This window comes from Rhinopithecus roxellana, chromosome 12 (assembly GCF_007565055.1).
Source record: "Rhinopithecus roxellana isolate Shanxi Qingling chromosome 12, ASM756505v1, whole genome shotgun sequence".
NCBI lineage: Eukaryota > Metazoa > Chordata > Mammalia > Primates > Cercopithecidae > Rhinopithecus > Rhinopithecus roxellana.
This window is the reverse complement of record NC_044560.1, coordinates 9,823,739-9,842,065: the sequence shown is the minus strand read 5'-3', so window position 1 is coordinate 9,842,065 and position 18,327 is coordinate 9,823,739. Positions and strand designations below refer to the sequence as shown.

The 18,327-nt window shown below is 42.2% G+C and overlaps 1 protein-coding gene across 5 annotated transcripts in view; it reads left to right on the top strand.

The window, feature by feature from the left end:
- The window catches only part of HP1BP3 (heterochromatin protein 1 binding protein 3), a 47,988-nt gene extending 39,630 nt beyond the window's left edge, over nucleotides 1–8,358 (top strand). For 4 of the 5 annotated variants that reach the window (XM_030942697.1, XM_030942695.1, XM_030942696.1 and 1 more), the window contains 4 exons: nucleotides 577–736; nucleotides 3,151–3,262; nucleotides 5,109–5,222; nucleotides 5,977–8,357. In XM_030942697.1, the coding sequence (XP_030798557.1) occupies nucleotides 577–736; nucleotides 3,151–3,262; nucleotides 5,109–5,222; nucleotides 5,977–6,271 (681 nt within the window). In that variant the 3' untranslated portion in view covers nucleotides 6,272–8,357. Of the gene's footprint in view, nucleotides 1–576; nucleotides 737–3,150; nucleotides 3,263–5,108; nucleotides 5,223–5,976 lie in introns of all 5 variants that reach the window. The other variant, XM_030942694.1, reaches the window with a different exon arrangement.
- The last annotated feature ends 9,969 nt before the right edge of the window (nucleotides 8,359–18,327 follow it).

Sequence of the window (18,327 nt, the reverse complement as noted above, 5' to 3'; positions counted from 1 at the left end):
TGCAACCTCCGCCTCTTGGGTTCAAGTGATTCTCCTGCCTCAGCCTCCCAAATAGCTGGGACCACAGGCACTTGCCACCAAACCTGGCTATTATTATTATTATTATTATTATTATTATTATTATTATTTTGTATTTTTAGTAGAAACAGGTTTTCACCATGTTGGCCAGGCTGGTCTCGAACTCCTGGCCTTGAGTGATCTGCCTGCCTGTTCCTCCCAAAGTGCTGGGACTATATGTGTGAGTACCCAGCCAAACGAATCTTAATTTTTAGGGACCTAACTGGTCAACCTGCTTATTGTGGTGCAGTTGTTGGTATCTTTGGGTTAGGTTGGCTATCATTTTAGGGTGGATGGAGGGTAGATGGAAGAAGAAAATATCCATAGCAGGGTTGGGACTTCTCAGTTAGATTGAATACCTGTTGAATGGGAAGAGAAAGTCCCTAAGCTGACAATTTATTGTAAAACATATCTGTGCTAATGCAGGAACTCCGACCCACCTGGTGCAGAGGAGTCTTGTCTTGACCTGCTTTGGGAGAGTGTTGTCTTGATGCTTTTCTCTTCCTCCTTGGAAAACAGCTGAAGAAATCAGGGGAGAAACCCCTGCTTGGTGGAAGCCTGATGGAATATGCAATCTTGTCTGCCATTGCTGCCATGAATGAGCCGAAGACCTGCTCTACCACTGCTCTGAAGAAGTATGTCCTAGAGAATCACCCAGGAACCAATTCTAACTATCAAAGTAAGACTCAGTTGTGTATATTTATTTGGGGTTAGGAGAATTTTCTTTTGAAAACACCATAGAGGTCCGAGTGTTGTGACTCATAGCTGTAATCCCAGCACTTTGGGAGGCGGATCACGAGGTAGGGAGTTCGAGACCAGTCTGGCCAACATAGTGAAAATCCATCTCGACTTAAAATACAAAAATATTAGCAGGGTGTAGTGGTTGTGCGCCTGTAGTCCCAGCTACTCCGGAGGCTGAGGCAGGAGAAATGCATGAAGCCAGGAAGCAGAGGTTGCAGTGAGCTGAGATCACACCATTGCATTCCAGTCCGGGCGACAGTTGCAAGACTGTCTCAAAACAAAAAAAAAAGAAGAAGAAAAAAACATAGAGATCATGCTATTAATGTCAAAGTATTAACTACTGATGGTGAAAACCAAGAGGGAACAGCCTCACAAATTTAATATTTACAAAAAGAAAAACAGAAATAATCAAAACTGAATTCTTAATTTAAAGCATATGCTTGTAAGAAGTTGATTTTACTTTACTGTAAATTTTATTTTATTTTATTTTATTTTATTTATTTAATTTTTTTGAGACGGAGTCTTGCTCTGTCCCCCGGGCTGGAGTGCAGTGGCCGGATCTCAGCTCACTGCAAGCTCCGCCTCCCGGGTTTACGCCATTCTCCTGCCTCAGCCTCCCGAGTAGCTGGGACTACAGGCGCCCGCCACCTCGCCCGGCTAGTTTTTTGTATTTTTTAATAGAGACGAGGTTTCACTGTATTAGCTAGGATGGTCTTGATCTCCTGACCTCGTGATCCACCCGTCTTGGCCTCCCAAAGTGCTGGGATTACAGGCTTGAGCCACCACGCCCAGCCGTAAATTTTATTTTTTTAACTGATTTTATTTTTCTGATATTTATTGTAATTCAGATAAATCTCTGGGTTCAAAACAACTCTAAATTATAGTATATTTTTTCCTACTTCTGTATGTTCACCAAAAACATCTAATTTTACTTTGAAACAAAGCCAGGATTTTAGAATACTTACTACTTACATTATTAACCTAAGCCCCACAACAGAAAATACTTTATTTCAGTGAAGTATATTTACTCTAGGAGGTGGTGATTTGAGATGAGACACCCTGCCTTATCAGCATTATCAGGTATGGATTGGTGAGACTGGGTGACTTCTCAATGAACTATTAGAAGAGACACAGTGTTGTAGGGTGAGGGATATGGAAATTAAGTAACCGAAGAAGACAGTCCAGAATATATTATTGTAAATTAAAAGGTAATTTTGAAGTCTTTTTTTTTTTTTAGACAGAGTCTCTCTTGCCCAGGCTGGGGAGCGTAGTGGTGCGATTTCCGCTCACTGCATATTTCGCCTCTCCTGGGTTCACGCCATTCTCCTTCCTCCACCTCCTGAGAAGCTGGGACTGCAGGCATCTTCCAGCACACCCAGCTAATTTTTGTTTGTTTGTTTTTGTTTTGTTTCTGTTTTTTTTGGTAGAGACAGGGTTTCACCGTGTTAGCCAGGATGATCTCGATCTCCTTACCTCATGATCTGCCCACCTTGGCCTCCCAAAGTGCTAGGATTACAGGCATGAGCCACCACGCCCGGCCTATTTCATGATTTTCTGTTTGCCAAATGTTTTAAGAGAAGATTAATTTGGTTAACAAGCCTTTCAGTTTCATTGATATTTGCAGCTGTTTTTTGGATACTGAATCACCATAAAATATATTTTGGATATGTCTCTGTAAGGAAGATGAGAATGAAGGACTTCAGGAACCATGATACTGTTTTGTTACTGTTTACTGATTTATGAATAATTCGTTCTGTTCCTCTTTATAAGATATTCTCCTAGATGATTATCAATACCTATAGGTAGATATTCAAATGAATAGAAATAATTAAATATTTAATTTTAGGTCTGCTGTTTATGTCCTACCTTAGAGCAAGTCACTTAACTACTTTGAGCTCAAGTCATTTAACCACTCTGGGGTTTTTTCTTTTCTGTGAAATAAGGTATTTGACTCAATGGTCTCTAATGTCTCTTTTCATTATAACTCTTGCCAGGTATGGTGGCTCATACCTGGAGTCCCAGCAGTTTGGGAGGCCAAGGTGGGAGTATTGCTTGAGCCCAGGAGTTTGAGACCAGCCTGGGCAATATAGTGAGACTTTGTCTCTATATTTTGCAAAATTTTTAAATATATGTATATGTATGTATGTATATAATTTAACTCTTGCCAAACTTATAGGCATTAAATAAATGTTTAATGAATTAAATACCTTTGAACACATAGGATTCGCTTAGTGTATGTCAGTTACTATATGTGACAGGATATTAAATTGATGGGCATCTGTTTGTGGTTGAGGGGTTGAGGAAATTATCTAAATAACTAGATAACTTTCATTTCTGAATTTTTTTATTTAGTGCATTTGCTGAAAAAAACTCTGCAGAAATGCGAAAAGAATGGGTGGATGGAACAGATCTCTGGGAAAGGGTTCAGTGGCACCTTCCAGCTCTGTTTTCCCTATTATCCCAGGTAAGCACTTAGCCTATAATAGATCACTGTAAATTTATAATCTGATTCTAAGTTACACGTTTAGTTTAATTTATTTTACACTCATTACTGTTTTAGTGAACTGGAAATACAGTCATCCTTTGTTACGTGTGGGGCATTGGTTACAGAACTGCCCTCATACCCAAATGCGCATGTACCCAGCCCTGTGGAATCTATGTATCTGAAAAGTCTGTCCTCCTTGTATGCAGGCTTTGCATCCTGCGAATGTTATATTTCTGATCTGTGTCTGGTTGAAAAAAAAGTCCACATATAAAGTGGACTCATGCGTTTCAAACCTGTGTTGTTCAAAGGTCAACTGTATTTGAAAATAAAGATGACTTAAGGCAGTATTATTTTGGAGTAAAAGGTTTTTGTTTAAAAATAGGGATTTTAGCCAGGCATCAGATTATTTGAGATCCTTGGATGGTCACTTTGATATTCATTCCGTCTTTATCAAGTAAATGATAATGACAGATTCTTAGAGGATTACGAATGAGTTTTTGTTTTTGTTTTTTGAGACAGGGTCTCACTCTGTCGTCCAGGCTGGAGCAGTGGTATAATCTTAGCTCACTGCATCCTCCGCCTCCTGGGCTCAAGTGATCCTCCCACCTCAGTCTCCCACGTAGCTGGGACTACAGATGCGTGCTACCACACCCGGCTAATTTTTGTGTTTTTGTAGAGATGGGGTCTCGCCATGTTATCCAGGCTGGCCTTGAACTCCTGGGCTCAAGCAGTCCTCCCGTCTCAGCCTCCCAAAGTGATGGGATTATATGTATAAGTTTTAATTGTCCAATACCAAGTGGGGAGAACATTGACTGTTTCCAAGAATCTTAACTCTGCCTTCATACTGTAGAGACAGGGACACTTTTACTTGAAAATTTGTCTCTTGCAAATACCTTATTTATTCTTTGAAACAAAAACATGTATTGAGCACCTCCTGTGGTCCAAGCATTGTTTCATGCACCGGTGTTAAAGCCTTTTGATTTCCAGTAAAGTACATAACATATACCACTAAGACCCTGTTTTAGCAAGACTGTTGTGTAACTTTCTTATATTTTTCTGTACAAACATAAGTGTTACTTGGCTGAATACATATTATATGAGTTTTTCAAACATTAAATTAAATTCCCAAAGTCACACATACAAAATGTTACATTCTGCCAGGTGTGGTGGGATGCACTCGTAGTCCTAGCTACTTGGGAAGGTGAGGTGGGAGGATCCCTTGAGCCTAGGAATTTGATTCCAGCCTGGGCAACATAGCAAGACTCTGTGTCTGAAAAAAACAAGAAACACACATACATATATGTATGTATATATGTTATCATTTAAGGACATGTTAATCAGAGGAATCAAGGTTTATACCACCAAGGACAAAAAGAGTTTAGGAGATCCTTGCTGAATTTCTCTAAAGCTTTGAAGAGATTTAGGCCTTTGAGGTCTTCTGTTAAGACTTGGAGGTCTTTTGCCAGTATTTATTGTGAGGCTGAAGTGTGTATTCCGTGCAGACTGTTCATTGCTCATTGGCTAATACAGTGCCAGACTCATATTAGGAGTTTACATAGTTGTTTACTAAGTAAATGATTATGAGTTAATTTTATTAAATAGTGGGTATAGAGTTAGGTATGGTGCAGGACTTTTATAGATTTGGCATAACTTTATATGTATGTTCAAAATACGGTAAATTGTAACTTGATACATGTAACCTAACTTGACATTTTTGGGAAGGGTGGGAAGAAGTGGGAAATGTCCAGGTAAGAGCATCTAGGTTCACATTATTTTTCTTGTTTTATATGGGACTTGTGTTTTAATCTAATTTTTCCCCCCATAGCCCAGGAGTTCTATTTCCGAAGAAAGAGCCAGACGATTCTAGAGATGAGGATGAGGATGAAGATGAGTCATCAGAAGAAGACTCTGAGGATGAAGAGCCACCACCTAAGAGAAGGTGAAAACCCCTTGTGGGGAGGACACTAAATACCTCAGAGCTGAAAAATAGTACTATAGGAGGGGCTGAAGCTAAAAAGTGTTTCAGAAACTCAGGATCCCTCTCAAGTTCTTTATATAAATTTGGATTGATCTTCTCTCTTGAAAATCAAGGGCTCCAAACTTTTAGGGCAAGCCTCTGTGTATCCATAGTTTAGTTATTCAAAGAAAAATAATTCCACTTTTCCCTAGGAAAAACTTCATGAAATTATGTCTAGACTTCATGAATTGGTTGAATTTTATTTTAGTAAAATCTCTAGTAAAAAATTGTCACATTCTTATTCTTAACATGAGTGACTGCTTCATATGCCATTGCTCTCTCTCTCTTTTTTTTTTTTTTTTTTTTTTGAGACGGAGTCTCGTTCTGTCACCCAGGCTGGAGTGCAGTGGCCGGATCTCAGCTCACTGCAAGCTCCGCCTCCCAGGTTCACGCCATTCTCCTGCCTCAGCCTCCAGAGTAGCTGGGACTACAGGCCCCTGCCACCTCGCCCAGCTAGTTTTTTGTATTTTTTAGTAGAGACGGGGTTTCACCGTGTTCGCCAGGATGGTCTCGATCTCCTGACCTTGTGATCTGCCCGTCTCGGCCTCCCAGAGTGCTGGGATTACAGGCGTGAGCCACCGCGCCCGGCCTGCCATTTCTCTTTAGAAAGCATCTGGTTGTCCCAAGAAAACAAATCTCTTAAGAAGTGATGGTCTTTGCTCTTTGGTTCTCACAGGTTGCAGAAGAAAACCCCAGCCAAGTCCCCAGGGAAGGCCACGTCTGTGAAACAGAGGGGGTCCAAACCTACACCTAAAGTCTCAGCTGCCCAGCGCGGGAAAGCTAGGCCCTTGCCCAAGAAAGCCCCTCCTAAGGCCAAAACTCCTGCCAAGAAAGCCAGACCCTCACCCACAGTCATCAAGAAACCTAGTGGTGGCTCCTCAAAGAAGCCTGCAACCAGTGCAAGAAAGGAAGTAAAATTGCCGGGCAAGGGTAAATCCACCATGAAGAAGTCTTTCAGAGTGAAAAAGTAAATTTTATAGGAAAAAAGGGTATCATGATGAAATTCAAAATCTTATTTTCTAAGGTCAGTGTGCATTTGTTTAGTTTTGATGCTTTTCAAATTACATTATTTTCCTCCCCTATGAACATTGTGGGGAGGGACTATAAATAAACCAGTGTAGGCATTTGCTAGCTTTAGGTGCTTTTCTTGGTGCCTGCCCTTTTCCTTGTTCATTTTAATTTCTGCAATAATCCTGGACTTTCCTCAACTATGTAATCTACACTTGTCTTTTTTGCCCCCTCCCCCAACCCCTATTGTTTTTATGGTCAGCTTTGCCTTTTTTTTTTCCTTCCAATTTTATCTGAACAGTTGCAAAGATTTTTATATTTGTAGAAAGCATCAAGAACGGTATGTCAGTCAGGTCCTGGAAGTAAAATGGAGGCGAAATATAGCACTGACTGAATTGTAAAGCCTCCTGCCTGGAAACTTCAGTTATAGCTGTAATAATTAATCTTATTTATAAAAGCCACTCCACTAACCTTTCCTCTCCAACTATAAACACAGAGACAGCTTTGGGAATAAGCCAAAAACAGTGTGATCTCATTAGATTTTGAAGATACATGACTTCTTGGGGTTAGTTTTCATACTGATCAATTTCCATGTATTTTTCACTGGCCCAAAGTATTGCATTCCCTTAACAGCAAGCACAAGTTCTCTATATCACTTGTTTTTGTTGTTGTTGTTGTTGTTGTTATTGTTGTTATTTTGAGACGGAGTTTTGCTCACGTGCCCTGGAGTGCAGTGGCACAATCTTGGCTTACTGCAACCTCCACCTCCTGGGTTCAAGCAATTCTCCTGCTTCAGCCTCCCAAGTAGCTGGGATTACAGGTGTGCACCACCACGCCTGGCAATTTATTTGTGTTTTTAGTAGAAATTGGGTTTCGCCGTGTTGGTCAGGCTGGTCTCGAACTCCTGACCTCAGGTGATCCACCTCCCAAAGTGCTGGGATTACAGGAGTGAGCCACCATGCCCGGCCTATCCCACTTGGTTTTTGACTGAAGGGGAAGTATAGAAATATGTTGATTTGTGATTTCTGGTGTCACCTGTGTTACCAAAAACCAAAACAAATCTTTTTTTTTGAGACAGAGTCTCGCTCTGTCGCCCAGGCTGGAATGCAGTGGCATGATCTTGGCTTACTGCAACCTCCGCCTCCCAGATTCAAGCAGTTCTCCTGCCTCAGCCTCCTGAATTGGGACTACAGGCGCATGCCACCATGCCCAGCTAATTTTTTGTATTTTTAGTAGAGATGGGGTTTTACCATGTTAGCCAGGATGGTCTCGATCACCTGACCTCGTGATCCGCCCACCTCAGCCTCCCACAATCCTGGGACTACAGATGTGAGCCACTGCTCCCAGCCCAAATCTTCTTGATCATATGTTTAAATATATTTTTTAATATTGGGAGCATGAGTTGTCACTTCTTGTTTGCCTTTTTTATAAGGAAATGTTGGAGAGTTACATCATTGCTAATGTAGAAATGTTAAGTGGAAAAATATACAGTTTGGTAAAATAGATTCCACATTTATTTGTGGGTTTTTTTCCCCTCCTTTCTTTCCACAGCACTTTTGATATCAAGCAAGTGGCTTCCTTTTTGAGATATTAAAAACAAAAAAAAAAGGAAGAAAAGTAAATGAAGCCCAACTACCTAACTCTTTCTTATTTGTATTTGTTTTAGTATTGTGAAGTTGTGTTAAATAGTACTAGCTAGAAATACCAATTTCTGGTTATCATTTCTCTTCCCTGTGGCACTTGACATTTTAATTGTCTTAAACTTTTTGAAGTACATCTTCTGGCCCCTTGAGTACTGCCAGAGGCAAAAGATGTTTGTTTCTTACTCATTCCACTTTTGTCTCCTGGGATCCCTTCTGTAGCCTAAAGTATGGCTGGGAAATGGACTTGAGAAGATTGGCTTGAATTAGATCATGATCATGTGTGATCCCATCATGAGTTCATTGGAATTTGTGTTGCATGTAAGGCAATCTTTCCTGTTGTAAATCTTCCTTTTTTTATGTACATATATTTTGAAAAATATGAATAAACATGAAATTTTAAAAGCTGCTGAACCGTAGCTTATATTTAAAGGTTTTGAGTATAGTATGTCTTCAGAAGTAGATAAGTGCTAAGTGTTGCCCTCACTTCAAGTCTTTTCTCCTCGAAGTGAATACCATCATTCTCCTTTTTAAATACAAGCTCCAGTTCATGTGCTTTGGAATTCTTATAGAGAGTAAATGATGTTTCCAGATACATTGAATGCTAATTACTTATGAATCAAAGGTTTAAAAAATCATTTTGTATTTTATTAAGGACTGCTTTCAAGATCATAGAGTACAATCTTTCATGTTCAATAAATGTTCAATGTTCAGATAAGTCCTTGGACTAGAAAAAATTAACAGTACTGCAGAAGATAACAGATAAACCCTAGACATCAAATTCTAGAAAGTAATTGTAGTAATTTCTCTTGTGCTCTCTAGCAAGTAATGATTCTTAATAGTATGGATGTTAGGTACCTGTGCTCAGAATTCTATACTCTTCTGGAATCAAAAGTTGGGAGATTTTGGTTGGTTTCTTTGCTTTATGATACTGCTTTTTAAAAGACTGAGGAATCACCTGGTGGCTGTGTTGCACATCAGGCACTTAAGCACAGACTGAGAAGTTCAGAACATTTAAAGTTTCTTCCAACTCTAACATTCTGTTAACTATAAGGACAGTTCGTTTCAACATGATGTAAAGGGAAAAGACAGGAGGGTCATTGCACTCTTCCACGAACATCCACAACCGTCAAAGACATACACCTTACTTACATTGAGATAAAAGAATGTTTGATTTTTCCCTTCCAGGCATTCCAAAGGAGCAGAACACATTTATAATTTTTATTTCTCTGTTCAGAAAGGGGAACAAACCCCAGAGGTAATCCCAGAAATCTCTAGCATGGATCAATAGCTTCAGTACTCTGTTGGTGGCTTAGTGACCTCATTTACAGTGTTTCATACACTCTGAAACTACCTACAAGCTACCTTTGATAAATGAGTCTCAGAAAGTGCTGGGAGAGAGATTGTTGGCTTCTTTTTTTTTTTGAGACGCGTCTCGCTTTGTCGCCCAGGCTGGGGTGCAGTGGCGTGATCTCGGCTCACTGCAAGCTCCGCCTCCTGGGTTCACGCCAGTCTCCTGCCTCGGCCTCTGAGTAGCTGGGACTACAGGCGCCCGCCACCACGCCCGGCTAATTTTTGTATTTTTAGTAGAGACGGGGTTTCACCATGTTAGCCAGGATGGTCTCCATCTCCTGACCTCGTGATCCACCTCGGCCTCCCAAAGTGCTGGGATTACAGGCGTGAGCCACCGCGCCCGGCCAATTGTTGGCTTCTTAACCTACAAAATGAGGAAGAAAAGACACCATTGCTGAGAAATGTGGAGACCTTTCCCTAGCACTGACACAAGCATTCATTGCAGATGGATTCTAACCATCCACATGGACTTAATTAAAGGAAACCTGATCCTGTATGAATCTTAGGAAACAGGTGTATGTTTTAATCATGTCTTTTGGGTATAATTAACAGGAAAATGACATGAAAACAAAACTAAACAATATGCTAATACCTTTTGACATTTGTTTTTTCTTCATTCCTGTTTTTCCAAATTTTGTTAGCCCTTGTCAAGATTTGCTAACCAATTCTTTTTTTTTTTTTTTTTTTTTGAGACGGGAGTCTCACTCTGTCGCCCAAGCTGGAGTGCAGTGGCCGGATCTCAGCTCACTGCAAGCTCTGCCTCCCGGGTTCACGCCATTCTCCTGCCTCAGCCTCCCGAGTAGCTGGGACTACAGGCGCCCGCCACCTCGCCCGGCTAGTTTTTTTGTACTTTTTAGTAGAGACGGGGTTTCACCGTGTTAGCCAGGATGGTCTCGATCTCTTGACCTTGTGATCCGCTCGCCTCAGCCTCCCAAAGTGCTGGGATTACAGGCTTGAGCCACTGCGCCCGGCCGACCAATTCTTAATATTTACTTTAAAGAGCCTGTGAAATTATTCTCTCAGGCTGTGATCGTCTTGCCATCTTGCTATGTCATGAGAACGAAGCTCACCACCCATGTCCATTAAATACTGCATTTAACTAAGAGAAACTAAAAATTTAGGATGATAGTTAAGGTCTCCTATCTTTGGAACCTGATTAATTTATCTTTCTTTGGATTAAGCAAAAATTCTAATTTTAGCTGTGAAAGAAGAGAAATTCTATTCTTAATTGGAAAAGACCATTAAACTGTTTCCCCAGAGGTTCTGGTTGACATTACTCTCTAGCATGTAGATTTTGCTTTTGCATTTTCATGGTGGAACAGATGGTCACTCACTTCTGCAGAGCCAAAGCCAAGGAACCAGAACTGTTGAAGCTCTTGGCTTAGGAACCACTTGACAAAGATTTGTTTAGAAGCCATTACAGATGGCTAAACAGTACCCCTAATCAGCTACATTATTTTCTTTTTTAAAGAAATTAAACTCTATCATCTTTATAGCTGTATTCTTTTACTTATTTTTTTGAAATGGAGTTTGCTGTGTCGCTAAGGCTGCAGTGTAGTGGTTTGATCTTGGCTCACTGCAGCTTTGAACTTCTGTGCTCAAGCAGTTCTCCCCATCTCAGCCTCCCAAGTAGCTGGGACTACAGGCAAGCTAATAAATGCCTGGCTAATTTATCTTTTCTAGAGATAGGGCCTCATTATTTTGCCCAGGCTGGTCTTGAACTCCTGGCCTCACACGGTCTTCCCACCTGGGCTTTCCAAAGTGCCAGAATTACATGTGTGAGTCACCATACCTGGCCCTATTCTTTCTTCTGTTCTTTTCCACAAGATTGCTAATTTCAGTGGCTTTTTTCCTGTTGGAAAAACTTTCTACCTTTGATGATTTATCAACTTTTTGACTGTTTTAACTGTTCTTAATTCTGTCTTGTCAACCGCTGGTATGGCAAAGGAGGCCTCAACAGGCTGAAGCAATTTTCCTCAAAAATTACAACTTTTTTTTCTCCTGATATTGTATATAAGATATAATTAACACTGTTCACTATCAAATCTTTGCTTGGCAAAAGAGAACTCTGTGGTGCCTAGAGTATGTCTCATAAAGTATAGTTTGGCTTATTAATGTAACTAGTAATAGTCATAACACCTAACAGTAGCTGAGCTTCTTCCACATCAGGCTGTGTTCAGATATTATTTTTATTTTATTTTTGAGATAGAGTCTTGCCCTTTCACCCAGGCTGGAGTGAAGTGGTGGGATCTTGGCTCACTGCAGCCCCCGCCTCCCTGGTTCAAGCAATCCTCCCGCCTCAGCCTCCTGAGTAGCTGGGACTACAGGCATGTGCCACCACACCCAGCTGATATTTGTATTTTTAGTAGAGGTGGCGTTTCACCAGGTTGGCCAGGCTGATTACGCATTCCTGACCTCAGTTGATCCTCCTGCCTTGGCCTCACAAAGTGTTGGAATTACAGGTATGAGCCACTGCACCCAGCCAAGCACATGTTTAAGAGCAGAGGGCTTAGAAATGAAATTATTGCCAATTTTGCCAATAGTCAAGTCAGTGTGGCTTCTAATTTTGATAACTGTCAAAATTAGACCTTGGATTACTGGAGGATACTATCTTGGCTACAGTTTGGGGGTTTTTTGTTTGTTCATTTTTATGTCACAAGTTAAGCAATCCCTCAAGTCTTTTTTTAGGACACTTCAGGTATTTGGTCATTTTTGTGGGACACTCTGGTTTCCTCACGGTGTACTCATTGTAGGAAAATTTATCCTGTGAATTCGTCCAGTTTGCAGGACGCTGATACTTGTGAGAGCTTTTCCCCACCAGGAGCCACAGCTTCTGTCAGAACTTTGTGTTGCTAAATAAGCAGCTTTCTTTTATAAACTGTGAACTTATATTCCAGGAAGCAAGAGAAATTCCAGAATGGGGATTTTCTCAGAAAACTGAATTTTTTGGACATGGGATCTGCTTAGTAATCATGAGCTGGAATGTTGGAAATCCTTGCTCTCTTATTTATGATTCTGAAAGAAACTTTAGTCATTCAGTCTCCTATCTTTGTGTGCTTTGTCTAATACCAACAAATACTCTTTTTCCTAATTCGCAGAGCTTCACATCCTGCTCATCCATTCTACTGTTCTGAGAACTTTTGCTCTGATGAATTTATTCTGTCAGACCTAAATTCCTTGTTACTGGTTTGTGTAACTCAAACTTGCTGATATAGTCTATAGAATAATAAATGTTCTTCTGTTTCAAATTTGAGATTGACTCCTGGTCAGAGTATGTGTTCAGTCCAGTGTCCTAACATCTGTGGCTGTGGTCCTGCACAGTGGTCCTTGAAGACTGCATCACTTACCAGATGTATGACCTTGGCCACCACTTAATCTCCCTGAGCCTTGATTTCCTCATCTTTAAAATGATGGGCTTCATGTTCACAATCCTTGTTTTTTCAGAGTAATACCTAGAAGCAACGTGAGAGTCTTCAATTCCAAAGAGATACTGAACTATGTTCACTACACTACAGTTAGTAATGCATTTAGTATCTTAGGAAAGACTTTTAAAAAATAGAACCAAAACATCCAATTTCACAAAAGGTCTGTTTTGTTTAAACTACATTGTAGTTTCTTATTGCTAGATGCTTTAAATCACATTATCTCAAATTCTCACAGATATATTTCCAATGATATATGAAATTATCCTCAATTTTCAGAAGCAAATAAATTTAGTTGATTTCCCCCAACTTCAAGATGTAATAAGTGAAGGAGTTAGATTGAAGCCAGGCTTGACCACTCATCCGTCTTCGGTGCCTCCTTTAGTGGTTTTGTACACTGATAGTTCAAGCAGCAATCTCTGACAGCAGGGACGAGAGGGTCATGCCATAAAATTAATGGGCATTGGTTAACGTATTTTTTTTTTTGATTCGCAGATTTTAAAATCAGATTATTAAACTGTTAGAAGCTTACTTAGTAAAAGATGAACAAGAACAAAGGAAGTATATACAGCCTCGAGTTTCAAAAGCCAAGGAGCAGGGAAGAGAAGCCAGGTGAGCAAGAGATGTGAGTTCTTGGCCGGGCGCGGTGGCTCAAGCCTGTAATCCCAGCACTTTGGGAGGCCGAGACGGGCGGATCACGAGGTCAGGAGATCGAGACCATCCTGGCTAACACGGTGAAACCCCATCTCTACTAAAAATACAAAAACTAGCCGGGCGAGGTGGCGGGCGCCTGTAGTCCCAGCTACTCGGGAGGCTGAGGCAGGAGAATGGCGTGAACCCGGGAGGCGGAGCTTGCAGTGAGCTGAGATCTGGCCACTGCACTCCAGCCTGGGCGGCAGAGCGAGACTCCGCCTCAAAAAAAAAAAAAAAAAAAAAATGTGAGTTCCTTCTGAGCTGTGGCCACCAGATGCCTAGGTAGCCATCAGCTGCCAACCCGGGTCAAACCTGGTGCCTCAGTTGGCTCACTTGTCCGTGTAGATGAAGAACAGAGCTGCAGAGAGTTTCAGAGAAAACTGAAACTACTTGATATGCAATCTTTATTTATTAAAATTTCCATTAAAGAATACCAGCTTAAGTCTTTCAGCATAGGCATTATTTTAATACTGGTTAATACCTGCCTTACCTTACTTTCTGGAATGCATTTCAAGACCTCCTATTTTGTCTCTGGTAACAAACTTTGTAAAAAGCATTTCTGGGAAGGAGCCATCTTTTTCCAGACCTGTGCTTTTCAGTTGGGAAGGTACTATAAACCATTCCTCGTTTCTCTGCCTCTCAAATGGGATAAGCGTAGGAACAAAAGAAATATGGTGCCTCTTTCTGGAGCATCAGTTTTATTCAAAGATACTGCAGGGAGTGGCTTCATGGTAATATTGACACAAATGGAAGGTAGTGTGGAGCCCACAAGAGTTGGTAAGATTAAATGAGATTTCCCAGAAACAAAGCAGCAGGAGTGCTTCAGGTAGGCTCTGCTGTCTGATCCCCAAGACATGTACGTTCACTCACTCTCCTTGGAAAACACGAGAAGCAGTGCCTGGGACCCTCCGAGAGTGTACAGCTACCTGTAGTCTATGTCCACTTTGGAACCAGGACTAGCAGTGCTACCTTGGGCAAGTCACTTAACCTTCTGATTCTCTGGAAAAGTGAGTTGAACTCAAATCTTATCTGTTGCAGCCCCTCCAGCTCTGACATTTCTCTGTATAACCTCCACACTTTTTTTTTTTTTTTTTTTTTTTGAGACGGAGTCTTGCTCTGCCGCCCAGGCTGGAGTGCAGTGGCCAGCTCTCAGCTCACTGCAAGCTCCGCCTCCCGGGTTCACGCCATTCTCCTGTCTCAGCCTCCCCAGTAGCTGGGACTACAGGCGCCCGCCTCGTCGCCCGGCTAGTTTTTTGTATTTTTTAGTAGAGACGGGGTTTCACCGTATTAGCCAGGATAGTCTCGATCTCCTGACCTCGTGATCCGCCCGTCTCGGCCTCCCAAAGTGCTGGGATTACAGGCTTGAGCCACCGCGCCCGGCAACCTCCACACTTTCTGCCAACCAGAAGAATACACAGGGAAGAAGAGCCAAGCAATACTGTGTTGTGGCCCATTTGCTGATGAATAAGGAGCCTTATGTTTCTTAGAGATGGGGGTCTCACTGTATTACCTAGGCTAGACTCAAACTCCTGGCTCAAGCGATTCTCCTGCCTCAGCCTCCCAAGTAGCTGGGACTATAGGCATGTGCCACCATGCCTGGCCAGGAATCTTATTTTAATCACTATTAGTTTTCTAGGGGGGACCGTAACAAAGTACCACAGACAGGTTTAAACAAAAATGTATTAATATTTTCTCCAGTTTTGAAGACTAGAGGTCCAGCATCAAGGAGTCAGCAGGGTTGGTTTCTCCTGAGGCCCCTGAGGGAAGGATCTGTTCTAGGCCTTTCTCCTTGGCTTACAAATGGCTGTCTTTTCCCTGTGTATTTATGTCACCTCTGTACTTGTCTCTGTCCAAATTTCCTCTTCCTATAAGGACACCAATGTTACCGGATTAGGACCCACACTAATGAACTCTTAATTTACCTCCTTAAAGACCCTGTCTCCCAATATGACTCTGAGGTACTGGAGATTAGGACTTCAACATAAGAATTTAGGGAGGACAGTTCATGAACTGTCTCTGAATTTTTTTTTTTTTTTAATTTCTGGAAACGGGATCTTGCTCTGCCGCCCAGGCTGATGTGCAGTGGCATGATCATAGCTCACTGCAGCCTCAAACTCCTGGGCTCAAGCGATCCTCCCACCTCTGCCTTCCAAATAGCTGGGACTATTAAGTGTGTGTCACCACACCCAGCTAATTTTTAACTTTTTTTTTTTTTTTTTGTAGAGTCTTGCTCTGTTGCCCAGGCTGGTTTGGAACTCCTGGCCTCAGGTGATCCTCCCACCTCAGCCTCCCAAAACATTGAGATTACAAGTATGAGCCACTGTGCCTGGCTCGGAATATTTATTTATTTTTATTTATTTATTTTTTTGAGACGGAGTTTCACTCTTGTTGCCCAGTCTGGAGTGCAATGGCATGATCTCGGCTCACTGCAATCTCCGCCTCCTGGGTTCAAGTGATTCTTCTGCCTCAGCCTCCTGAGTAGCTGCGATTACAGGCACGCGCCACCACGCCCAGCGAATTTTGTATTTTTAGTAGAGACAGGGTTTCTCCATATTGGTCAGGCTGGTCTCGAACTCCCGACCTCAGGTGATCTGCCCGTCTCGGCCTCCCAAACTGCTGGGATTGCAGGTGTGAGCCACAGCACCTGGCCAGAATGTTTTTTAAAATCACTGTTCTAGGTCGCTTATTTTTGGGGGACAATGTTGGTAAATTGCAGGGACGGCCGCCAGGACACATCTGAGAGAACAGAATAATAGTGTTCAAAGGTGAAAGTAACTCAACATGTGAAGGTGTTGGAGACTTGAGATGGAGTGTGCACTGTTAAGTGGATGTGGATGACCTGTTACTGTGCTAAGCCTGCTGGGAGCTCATCATCTTGGCTCTGGTTTTCAGTCCTGTTGTTGGAGAACAGCTTCTCAGTGATGTGGTGGTACTTCCCACACATTTGTCAGCTGCCCACTCCAGCACCAGATTCTGGGATTTTAGAGAAAAGGAAAGATTGATAGCAAGCTCACACATGTGTGGTTTAGTCATTGTCATTGACTCATCAGGATATACCATGACATGGCATGTGCACCAACATGTTCAGCAGTCATGACTCCCACCCCCAACCCAGCTTGCCTTTTTGTCGTCCTTCCCTGCTTAATACGGGTCCTTTGGGCTTCCTGCACGCATGAGTCATTAATCCAGTGGTTGAAGTTTTACACCTGGTGGCTCCCAAGAGCTTGTGTTGTCATGAATGTGAGATCACAGACATTTGGCAGATGACGCAGTGATGGCCGTTTTATGCTGCAATCCTGAGCGGAACGCAGGAAATGGTGACACGCACTGAAGTTTGTTATACTTGATGTAAACCTTTCAGTTTGTACATCGAATATACCTTTAGCGAGGCTACATCTGTGGTACAAGTTTGGTGTTTCTGCGCTTTTAGGAGAGGCAGGAGAAGTGCTTTTAGGACCAACTGAATTTGGTAACCTGGGGGAATAACTCAGATAAGCAGTTATATTATTTCTATGCATAAATTAAAATGAAGGCCGGGCACGGTGGCTCATGCCTGTAATCCCAGCCCTTTGGGAGGCTGAGGCAGGTGGGTCACTTGAGGTCAGGAGTTCAAGACCAGCCTGGGCCATCTCTACCAAAAATGTGAAAATTAGCCAGGCGTGGTGGTGTGCACATGTAATAGGCTACTTGGGAGGCAGAGGCAGGAGAATTGCTTCAACCTGGGAGGCGGAGGTTGCAGTGAGCAGAGATTGCACCCTAGTACTCCAGCCTGGGTGACACAGCAAGACTACATCTCAAAAGTCTCACTCTGTTGCCCAGGCTGGAGTGCAGTGGCACGATCTCCGCTCACTGCAAGCTCCGCCTCCCAGGTTCAAGACATTCTCCTGCCTCAACCTCCCGAGTAGCTGGGACTACAGGCGCCAGCCACCACGTCCAGCTAATTTTTTTGTATTTTTTAGTAGAGACAAGGTTTCACCGTGTTAGCCAGGATCCTGGTCTCGATCTCCTGACCTCGTGATCCACCTGCCTCAGCCTCCCAAAGTGCTGGGATTACAGGCATGAGACACCGCGTCCAGCCAAAAAAAATTTTTTTTAAGTAAAAATAGAAAATTTCAAATATATAAATGCATTTGGTTTTGAAATCTTATATTTCTGAGTCGGACTGAAGACCAACAAAAAGAAGACCCTTCTTGGTAGTAGAAGTCAGTAGTCAATGCCACAGACTTTGAACATACTTATCTTTTTAGATTTTCTTTTTCTTTTTTTTTTTTTTCTGAGACAGAGTCTTGCTCTTGTTACCCAGGCTGGAGTGCAGTGACACGATCTCAGCTCACTGCAACCTCCACCTCTTGGGTTTAAGCAATTCTCCTGCCTCAGCCTCTCAAGTAGCTGGGATTACAGGCGCACACCACCATGCCCAGCTAATTTTTGTATTTTTAGTAGAGATGGGGTTTCACCATGTTGGCCAGGCTAGTCTCCAACTCCTGACCTCAGGTGATCTACCTGCCTTGGCCTCCCAAGTGCTGAGATTACAAGTGTGAGCCACCGCACCTGGCCTCTAGATCTGGTTTTTGCAGCACTTTGTATGTTTTATTGTAAATCTCTGTGTTCCTGGGATCTGGCACAGTGCCTGTCACTCAAATATTGACCCTCTGTTTCCTTCTGAGAAAGATTTAGAAAGCGGGATTCTCCTTCTGGTTTTGACTATTTCATCATCTGAATTTAAACTTTTGTCATTTTGATCTGAAACAGATTCCTGCCACTATTTTTTAAATTACATGTATCAGAAATGAATTGTATGCATCAGAAAACTTGTTAGAGTTAGTATTTAACAGAGCTGTGCCTCATGTTGCTTTCTCTGAATATTCTCAAAACGGGGACTGGGGAGCTAGTAATTGTCGAGTCCTCTGT